The 11,122-nt window shown below is 42.2% G+C and overlaps 1 protein-coding gene across 1 annotated transcript; it reads left to right on the top strand.

The window, feature by feature from the left end:
- The first annotated feature begins 5,101 nt into the window (after window positions 1-5,101).
- On the top strand, window positions 5,102-10,733 carry ip6k2b (inositol hexakisphosphate kinase 2b). Its single transcript, XM_063910422.1, has 5 exons — window positions 5,102-5,691; window positions 8,105-8,336; window positions 8,448-8,617; window positions 8,755-8,930; window positions 9,023-10,733. The coding sequence occupies exons 1-5, from the start codon at window positions 5,478-5,480 to the stop codon at window positions 9,629-9,631; spliced, it is 1,401 nt and encodes a 466-aa protein (XP_063766492.1). The 5' UTR covers window positions 5,102-5,477; the 3' UTR covers window positions 9,632-10,733.
- Window positions 10,734-11,122: the final 389 nt, after the last annotated feature.

Here is an 11,122-nt window from a genome sequence, read left to right as displayed (position 1 = left end):
GGCCTGCACAATTGACAGAAACAAACTGTGACACTCCCGGTGATTTGTTTGCCCACACATGCATTAAATCATTTCATCTTATAAATGCTCCAGGCTTGATTAAATAATTAATTACATTGTGACATGTGTGTTTACAAACACATACCCCCCTTGCAGACTTGAAAGCAGCAATCAGCTGCTTCCTTAAATGTGGGTCAGGGTCTTGTTTACTGACAGGCTGAAAGTGTGAAGCTGATAGTGAGGTATAGGCTTCAGTGATTTTCAACACTGAATCATGGTGTCAAGGCATCAATGACCTTATCCATTTACTTTTGTCTCTTTGTTGTTTTGGGGGGGCTTCCCTTCTACTGCTCACAACACTGACAGTATTCTTTGTGTTGCACAATGCAATGAGGCAATGCATGTTCTCAATGTTCACTAACATATGAGTAGATTCCACAGATTGTTTAGTGTCAGTTTTCTCAAGTGAACGTCAGTTTGCTTATCTTTGGAATACAGAGCTCGGTACAGTTCAGTCAAGGATTCATTAATAAACCTCCAATTCTTTCACTGCCTGGGACCTTGAGGGACTTTCTTTTATTGGGCCGGCAGTAGACCAGTGCAGCACAGGCACGTGCTAAAATGTAATGGGCTTGAGGAATGCTTATTAGAAATGTGTCAATGCACTTGAAGATTCTAAAGTAAAGCGTGTGAAGTGGCTTAGGGATCTAGGATTGAGATACAGAGGTTTTATGATTGTATTTACTATTCGACCAATATCATAGCTTTTCAAGGGACTCAGAATTATTCATCGTCATTACAGGCACATAATAAAATGAACTGGTGAGCGACAAATTATTTTAAAATGTACAATCATTTGTGCTGCAATCAACATTTTCTGTATTTTGGGGAAAAAACTGGTTCATTTTGAATTGGGTTTTCAAAAAAACAGCAGATGACAAACGTGTGATTTGATCGTATTTGTATCATCAATCGCTCTGTGTAATATGATCAGGTGTGAATTTTTCTCCCATTAGCAAACGGAAAAAAGGTGGAATGAATGGCATGAGGAACGTAGGTGGGGAGCAAAGCAAGTAAACAAGGCTGTCCTTGACTCGGCATTGAGTGTCAGAGTGCCAGCAACACTCATCAATATCAACACATTACTAGAGCGGCCCTAGCCTGTACGAGGAAGCATATGGGCCAATCCCCTCTCTGAGGCAAGCTCTCATGCTCACCCATGTTTCATTCCTCATGTGTCTAGGACTGAGGGGGAGGGTTTATGAACACTAGAACGTAGGATGTCAAGTTGGTAGAATAACATTGTTGTGATTTCCCCCACACAGGAATTTCCATGTGCTCCTTTCCTTACTGAACAAATGTTACCCCTAACAGCTGTACTGTACTGAAAGTGCACTGTGTATTCATGCAGTGGAAGGAGCTTCTTTTTTTTTTAACACTAGACTATAGTTATCCAGTAACGTTGCTTATGGCAGTACATGGCATGGTAACCATTTAGTCTTTTTACTTGAAATCTTTTCTCTTCAAAACCCGTACACCACTGGTAAAACCATTCAGATAGGGCATAAACCTCACCTCAGTATACGGAACAGACCTATGGTTGCCCCCTGGTCAATTACCGGAGTGTTCAGTTACGAGCCCTTTACAGCTTGACACTCCACAATGAAGCAAACAGAACTCTAGGGACACTCGAGTGGCTTCATCAAAGGTGATCTAAACCTTATTGTTGGCTGAGATGACAAACTGATTAGTCTAGCAAATATATGTGTGGTTAAAGAAAACCTGCTTCCTTGAGCTTTTGTAATGGGTCAGGTAATAGTGAGTCATCCATTAGTGTGAGACCATACAATATTTAGAAAGATCCATTAGGGGTAATAAGCCAAACCTCAAACAGATGAATAGACAGAGTGATAGCAGAGCGGATCACGTTCCGTAGGTCTTAAACCTGGGAGACATTTTTTCTAAACTACTGCAAATATAGCACATTGGTAAAAAACAATATTTTGGGGGTGGGCTGATCCAACCTTTTATTTTCTTATGCTTTAGCAATGCAATACCAACAAACTCTTATTCACAAATGTACAATGTTCTATGATTCGCCATGTTGAATTAGTCAGAGTCATAAAGGAAAAAAAAGGATGGGCCTTTTCACATTGGACATTTTTACTCGTCACAGAAAAGAAAGCACAGGTATTTAACAATGCCTCCATTGTATTCAAATGTCCCAGTGAAAGTTACAGTCACTGAGCACAGTACCAGGTACCTGAAATTAAAACAGCTAAACTGTATTCTGCCACCATTCATTTCCCTATTTACACCTGTGCATGTGTAAAAAAAAAAAAATAACTCCATGAAAAAGACACATTGCTCTGGCACTAAAATTGAGTTGAAAGGGATAGCAGGAGCTTTTCGAGTTTACAATTACAAACCTTTATCATCAGTAATAAGGTCAGATCGGCTGTGTTAGATTGGTGCACCCAGAATAAGTGTGCCATATTTAAGGGAAGAAAACATTTTTGCAAGTGCTGCTGCTATTGTACCCTGCTGGATATCTAGAGACCCCTGTTGTATCTCTGGTGGATGGGATTTACAATGGCTCCTGTGTTTGTAGAAAGCCACGCATTATACAATGTGCAAGCAGGAGATTGTTGGACATTGCATCACTGATTCACTGCTCTGTTTCATAGCTGGATTGAGGGCCCTGTGGCACAGCCTAGATCTATTGTCCTTGAGCATGGACCCATGACATAAGAGGGGAAACCATGCTAAACTGACAACACTGATGCATCAGTGAGGCCATGGTGACTGGGCTAGAAAGTCGGCAACTCATACACATGAACACACACTTTCTTGTATCCCTCATACTGTATATAGTGGGATTTGTGGAGTCACAGTTTCTCCTGATGACAGTGTTGAAGAGTTTAATGTCTTATTTCAGTTTCAAGATGTGTAGCACTATGATAGCCAGAGTGGAAATATGCTTTTTATGTGGCGAAGGTATCTCAGACGAAATTATCTTAGAATTAAATCTCTGGTCTTTTTTATAGCTGACTGATGGTCCTTGACATTACAGAGTTGAGAGCACACTCACAAACACACACACGTTGATCCCCAACCCCAGTGTTGAGGCCCATTCTTTATTACTGTAATCACATAAGTAAAGCCTTACTTAGTGGTAAAACGACACGGCCATGGTTTTCTTTCCAGAAAAATTGACTGACATGATTAAGTCAGTATTGTTCTGTTTATCCTGGGATCAGAACGTCTGGGAAACCCAGAATGTCTGACACACACACACACACACACACACACACACACACACACACACACACACACACACACACACACACACACACACACACACACACATTACTGTAAACACACTATCTCCCTTTGCTTTTTTTGTTCTCATTCTCTTATACTTGTGAGACCAGTGAAAATAGAAGAGTGGGTGCCCTGTTCAAGTGCTGATCATTTAATCTCCTCCCTGCTTGGGTCTGGGATCCTTTCTTCCCATTTGTAATCTCAGTGCAGAGCTAGAACATCAGAGATTAGTATGTGATTAGACTATGCCTGTCTCACCGACCCGAGCTCGCCGATAGACCCAAAGCTTTGTATGTTCTGGCACACCAGTCAGAATCATTAGGTTGAATGCCATTCACAATTAAGTTTCCAGTTTGGTCTGAAACTTGACTTTATACTGAACCAGTTTTTTCGCTGATATTACTCACAGTCTCCATTTAGGAATGTTTGTCCATTGATATTCTATTATGCTAAAAATAATTTAATAATACAAACATTTTTTAAGACAGTACACCCCAAAATAATACATCATTGTGTTAGCTTCGCAGTGTATTGCAATGTTCAGATTGCAATTGCAGGGACAAAAACAAACAGAGCCCCATAAATAATATAATACTGGCCAGCAAAAAAGTTGAACCTGGCTCAACTCTTGCCATTGCACAATAAAACGTCATTGGCAATTAAGTATATTGGTGAAATTGACGAACGTGTACATTCCAGTAGAGAATTAATACTGTTTGTATAATTGTGCCTACTGTCTGCTGATGCTTCAAGATGGAGCACTGAGATCAATTTCTTGGTCATAAGCGGGAGAATCAAGCAGGAGGGGAGAATAAGAAGAGCACATTGTTCCAACAACTTCTGGTGAATTGTTGGCTTAACACCCTAAACTATAAATATTTGCACTTATTTTTTGTATTATGAAATGTCAATCAATAATGGATCAATATTTGCTTTCACTGTAGCCAAAAGGTTATTTTATGTTGTTATGTCATCTCAAATGTAAAGTACTGTGGGCGTGATCAGGGAAAGACAGTGAGCCAAACAACCTATGTATAAGCATACAGTTCATAGTATAGCAAAGATTGTCTTTGGGTGGGTAGATTTCAGTGGAATTGTCTTGGCGTAAAGCATCATACTCATGAATGTATTATTCCTAATGGACTCTCTGAACGAAATGCCAATTTCTCACCAACATTTTGTAAATGTCCCCTCTGTGGGACAAATAATAAAGGTGACCTGTATTTACATTGTAACACTTATGCAACCCAATTGTGCTTTTTGCTGTAACGATAAGTGTCCAATCTCGAAAATGTTCTTGATACTCAAATCAACACTCGGCCCCCAAAAACACATTTTACCCCCCAACCACCCTTATCGATGAGGAGACATTAAAACGTTAATCGAAAATGTACAATGGAAAGGAAATGGCTTGTTTGCTTGTTTTCGATTTCCTTGCCATTTTAAATTCCTTGCTGCAGTTTGCTTCCGCGGATATTTGTTTTTGCAAGAATGAGATTGAATTTAAAAATGCAACATACAGGCTGTGTCCAAATAACAAGAAAGATGTAACTCGCTATAACAGATATGCCCTCAGTTTTGCGGTTTTAGGTCTGGTGTTTTTCCTGCTCTCCCCTCCCCCCTGTTTTCTCTCCTTCCTCTTTGTTTGCTCGATCTGCTTGATCCTCTCCTAGGTGCCTTGTCCCCTCCCAGCGACAGCTCCGGCTTTGTGATTGGTCAGCTAAGTGGAGGGGCGGAGCTTGCCTGCTGCCTTTGCTGTTTTTCAAGCTCTCGGATCAGCCCTGTCGTCAGTTTCATTAACAACCAGGCGATGGAAACACACGTCGTTTAGAAAACGTTCTAAGTAGCTTTAAAGCTGCTCAAATAGCGCTTTATTACACGTACATACAAGGAGATCAACCAACCAAGCGGAGGAGTTTTATAATTTCTCATTCGTAAAGGAACAGAAAGGGAATAACGGATTTTGACGGTGCCCGTGTCCTTCCTGTCCAGCCCTTTGTTTTTTCACTGCTGTGCTCGAGCAGGCGACAATAGCGCCCCCGCGCGAGCCAACAGAGAAGAGCTCGAGGATAGGGAGCCAGACGAGAGCTCGAGTCTCCTGCCTCGCGAGCACCGTGGGGCCCCACAGCTCACTTGTCCGATGCGGAGTGAGAATGAGTCCCGCTCTGGAAGCCCTCATGCAGGCGGACGGGACTCCTTACCCCGGGAAAGGGGTAATGCTTGAGCCCTTTGTGCACCAGGTGGGAGGCCACTCCTGTGTGCTGCGATTTGGGGAACAAACAATATGCAAGCCCCTCATCCCCCGGGAGCACCAGTTCTACAAGAGCCTCCCACCAGAGATGAGGAAATTCACCCCTCAGTATAAAGGTAAGACCCCCCAAACCAAATCTGCAGGAAGTGTCAACCTGAATGATGTTGTTTTGTTGCAAAGCTGCTACCATTTATATACGTTTTTCAATTTGTGTTCTAACTGTGTGCAGTACATAAAATTATTGCTCTGCAAATATGTATTTGTTTTGGGTAAAGTCTGAAATGAATTGATGCAAGGGCTTAAAAAACACAGCGTACAAAACAACACACTGCACTGTGTTTTTTTTAAATAACTATAGATAGATACATCTCTATTTTCAATTGTAACCTAATGTGACTGGACCAACGACACCACAGCATATTTTCTGGATGAAGCTTTTATCTCAAACTGGAGGGGGGGGGTTCAAGTAGCATCCAGGCTGAGGGCCTGGAAAGCAACCAAAGCTTTCAAGTATTTTGCGTCGGTTTTAAGATGGCTTCGGTTACAAGATGAGATAAAGTTCCTTCCGCAGGAATAAAAAACAAATGGGCCAGATCATTTGATTATATTTCCACCAACATCATACAACATGGACACAAATATACATCCACTGTGTCTTGCTGTTCTACCAACAGGCATTGACAACTGTATAATTAGTGTATGCTACACTCCTGACTTCTTAACTCAGGTGGACCTCAGAAGATACCCAGGGAAAATGAAAAGGGGTAAATAGTAGAGGACTCCTTACATTCACACAGTAATAATCGTAAGAGTTTTTCTTAATTTTTTTAAAGAACATAGTCATTCCTGGTGGTGTTATTATTATTTTAAGATATAATCATTTAAAGGAGATTTCAGGGACAGTTGTCTGTGGCCTGTTATCATAATGAACGCTTGAAAAAAAACACCTTTATTTAAACATCATTACAATATTGGAACATGGTCTTCATCACAAAGACTGTGTGAAGGACTCTAACATACAGACACCAATGCCAGATTTGAACTTTTGAACCCAATGAAACAAGGGTCATTGGAAATGATTTACTACTCTTTCAAACCAGGGCTGTTATATTACGTCCAGTGTGTAGTATCGGACTATACAAATCTTAATAGAGGCACCTATTACATTTAATTATTCATTTATGAGGCCTTCTAGTGAATGAAGTGACTCATACATTCCCACACTCACTGAGGTGGTGTGATGACATTGCAGCTCTGGGTGGACGGTGTTGGGACAGGATCCGGGCCTCCTGCAGGATGGTGATGTCAGTCAGTGCGCATGTCATCAGCCAGGCTTCTGGCTGCGGAAGGGAGCGGATGCTGGGTCCTCAGGCCCGCTGTTTAACATGCACAAGCACTCAGAAGCATTTTTTAAAACATTTTCTCTGTTTGGTCAGGTTGTTCTCGGAGTAAATCCCTATTTATTTTCTGTTATCTAGGGGCTGTTTTGTAATGTGACCACAACTTGTGTTGGATGCTCCTGCCTTATCTACCACTTTCTCTTCTATACCAGTTGAGCCTCATCACTACTTCCTGTCTGTGGTTGATCTCTGTTAGCCGCTGCAGCTGTGGTTTCTTTTCCCAGTGCGACACATCCCCCTCCCCGCACAGAGACACACAACACACAGGCCCTTTTAGGGACTTATACCAGGGGCGGGGGGGGGGGGCTACCAGGGGGAACTTTTCTTTGGTCATGTAATAAATAAATTGTCACTAATGTGTCTCTTTGATCATTAAGACAAACAAATGTTTTGTTTTACTTGGTATGTAATACTGTGGTTGATATTCACCTCAAACAATCTGGAAAAAAATGTAATTGTTCCTGTTCTATTAAAGTCCTGTTAAATAAAATGTGTGTGCAGGCCAAATGTCACAGAATCATGGTATGAAACTGTCTGTAGTGGGGTTAAGCCACTCTCTCTGTTGCCTTTTTAGCTGTTTGATGTATGTTTTTGTACGTGGAAAGAGAACACTGTACTTCATTTTCTCATGTCATTGCAGACAGCTTGAAACTCTGTTTTATGAGTTATTGTGTGTGTTTCATATGAGGATGTTTAGCAACTGCTTAATAAATGTCCTGCTCAGTTTGACACATTTCAGCCTCGTGTGGTATTTGTCTCGTTTCCTTAATCATGAGTCCTTCAAATACTGTTTGATCTTAGATTGGTTTCTCTTCATATACAAATTCTCTGTCCTGCTTTCACTTCATATTTATTTTACATCGACAGTCACTTCCATATGACATTAGTATGCGTGCGTGTGTGTGCATGTGGAAATGTGAACAAGAAGTTACTGTTCCAGTGTGTCAACATCTATGCAGAAATGTGTTTTTAAATGTGGATTCAAATTGAATGAAGACTAATTAGATAAATGATTACCTAGTATGATACCCATTATTATGAATTATTACCATATATACTTGAACTTATATTAATGTAAAATAGGTCAGTACTCATAACCACTCTGCTGCTCCCTCTCACCATCTCTCAGGTGTAGTGTCGGTCAGTTTTGAAGAGGATGAGGAAGGGAACCTGTGCCTCATCGCCTACCCCCTCCACAGCGAATCAGGGGATCTGGAAAACAAAGATCCCTCCACAGACTGTGAGCCCAAGAGCAAGATGCTGAAGTTGAGCAAGAAGAAGCAGTCCTCGTTGCTTTTGGAAAACGACAACTACAGCAAAGACAGAACTCGACACAGCCGTAAAGAAGACAAGATCATGAGGTGAGGATGCTCTCCAGACCGCCTTAATGCCTCCAGAAATGACTGGACTATTCATGAACAAGTTCTGTAACACTAAAGCTTCCTCCGTTTCCTTTGTTGTCCATTCTGCAGTTATAACCGTGATGAGATGCAGCAGCAGCAGCAGCAGGCAGAGGTTCTCTACTTCAGCCTGGAAAAAGGCAACGTGGTGCCACAGATCAAACACAACCCCTGGAGTCTTAAATGCCACCAGCAGCACTTACAGAGAATGAAGGAGAATGCTAAACATCGCAACCAATACAGTATCCTTCCATGAATGCTACTGGGTGTCTCCAATGTGCCGTTACATAGACTGATGAGTTTTATGTGTTAAAATGACCTTATATATTCTGAGACTTTATAGGACTTTTGTTATTTGATCCTTGACCCCCTTTAACAGAATTTATTCTATTGGAAAACCTGACGTGGCGCTACACAGTACCATGTGTCTTAGACTTGAAGATGGGAACTCGCCAACATGGGGATGATGCATCAGAGGAGAAGAAAGCCAATCAGATTCGCAAGTGTCAGCAGAGCACATCAGCCTCTATTGGAGTGCGACTTTGTGGCATGCAGGTACGGTACAGAAAAAAACTCCTTTGCTTTGAAGTTTTTTGTGTTGGTTACATTTGGGTCTGCAGTGCTCATGATTCTGTGTGTGTCTGCAGGTGTACCAGTCCGACTCAGGCCAGCTGATGTTCATGAATAAGTACCACGGCCGTAAGCTGACCCTTGCAGGCTTCAAAGAGGCGCTCTACCAGTTCTTCCACAACGGGCGTCGCCTGCGGAGAGAGCTGCTGTCCCCGGTGCTGCGCAGACTGCGGGAAATGCAAGCTGCCCTCGAGGCCTGCGAATCCTACCGCTTCTACTCCAGCTCCCTGCTCATCATCTACGACGGAGACCCTCACAGGACTCCTCATAGACCTAGACACCGTGGGGGGGAAGAAGGTGATGAGGATGAACCATCTGATGATGACGAAGAAGAGGAGGAGGAAGATGACGAGGAGGAAGAAGGGGCTTTTGGTTTCCGCTGTTCCTCCTCAGCTGGTGGCAGTGCTAGTGTGGCTGGAGGGAGCAACAGCAGTCGCTCCTCCCACAGCACAGGAGAGTCCACCAGCACCACGGCAGACGTGCGCATGATTGACTTTGCACACACCACCTGCCGGCACTACGGGGAGGACAGTGTGGTGCATGAAGGCCAGGACAGTGGGTTCATTTTCGGCCTCCAGAACCTGATCACCATCATCTCCCAGCTGGAGGATCACAGCACTGACTGAGCTGGACTGAAGCCAACATGGTCTTAATTTCAAGCATGGGAAGAGCTCATAGAGCCTAAACCTTGCCACTCTAAGGTGCATCGCCCTTACGCCTACATGAGGGTCTGATCCTCCTCTGCTTGAGGAGAACCTCATCTCGGGGACAGGGTAGAGTCTGTGCGGCCGTTCCTGCGCTCTCCCTCACCTGCCAGAGGACAGGGCTGCCTGTGCCCTTACTTGCACTTTCTCTTTCTGGGACTGGTCCTTTTCTCTGATATACATGGTAGGAGAAATGTTGTATGAGGCGGCGGTCTCTAAACAAACACAGGGACTCCTGTAGCATTCTAGGACCCCACCCTCCTCTTCTCCCCTGGTACAGATGAGTTTCTTTATTGTTAAGTTCTCTCTGAGAGAGAAAGAGCGAGGCAGAGAAAATTGAAGCTTAAGTGTAGTTCTAGGAACCTGACATGGTGCTTTATCTGTGATATGACATACGTTTTTTGGTAAGAAGTTTGGACTGCAGGTCCCCCGCAGCACAGCACATTATTAGGGGGGAGGTTGATTGTATAAGCTGACCTTGGCTGGCTAGGTCAGCAACCGTGTAGCAATTGACAACTTAAGCTTCTGAAAAGGACATTATGTGTTTATATTGGTGTCTCTAAAGACTTCTGCAACAAACATGGTTTGTGTGTCTATGGGCACTTTCTGATGGAAGAACAAGTTTATTTAGCTTTCTTAGAAGAAGGGATTTACCTTTTTTTTTTTAACATTTGCTCTCTTCCCTTTACTTTCTTTCCTATAATTTAAAGAACCTTTGAAAAGTAATATCTTTGTTTTGTCACTGTCTTTGTTTTTGTCAGATTTTTCTCCTCTTCATTCCTGAAACTTTGACTAAACAAAGAGAATATATTGATTTAAAAACACTAGCTACAAAGACTAAATAGAGACTATTTATTTGAAAGGATTGTTTAAAAACTTAAAAAATGGAAAACCGCTACATTCCATAATACCACTCTATCTGTTATGATACCGACTTTGATTTATTGTGTTATTGCAAGAGCCGATGTGTCTCTCCTGTGTGTTAACAGTGTCTTAAAAAATAAAGGCATTCATTTGTGGTAAAAAAAAACCCCGTCTGTGTTGTGTTTATCTACCCTATGTGGTGTTAGTAGTAGTAATAATAATAATAATAATAATATGCATTCACTGGACAAGAAGTGAAGTGAGGTATGGAAAATGAAATGCGAGCCGAATGCTGACACCAGATCACGGTTCCCAGCTGGAGAGTTGCAACAGAAGAAGGCAAGCTGTGGAAACCCTGAGTCAACCTTGGAGTTGAATAATATATGGAAAGTATTTACATTTTTCCATGAATGCGTCATCATTCACCTTACACAAAAACACCTTAGCAAACCATACTGATGCATCGCTCTCACAACACAAGGCTTACACTTTTTAAGTTGTCATTGGAGGCTCACTTTGAATATCTAACAAGAAAATGTATGAAGACAT

The sequence above is a fragment of the Eleginops maclovinus genome, chromosome 20 (genome assembly GCF_036324505.1).
Source record: "Eleginops maclovinus isolate JMC-PN-2008 ecotype Puerto Natales chromosome 20, JC_Emac_rtc_rv5, whole genome shotgun sequence".
Lineage (NCBI taxonomy): Eukaryota > Metazoa > Chordata > Actinopteri > Perciformes > Eleginopidae > Eleginops > Eleginops maclovinus.
This window is presented reverse-complemented; position numbering and strand designations above follow the sequence as displayed.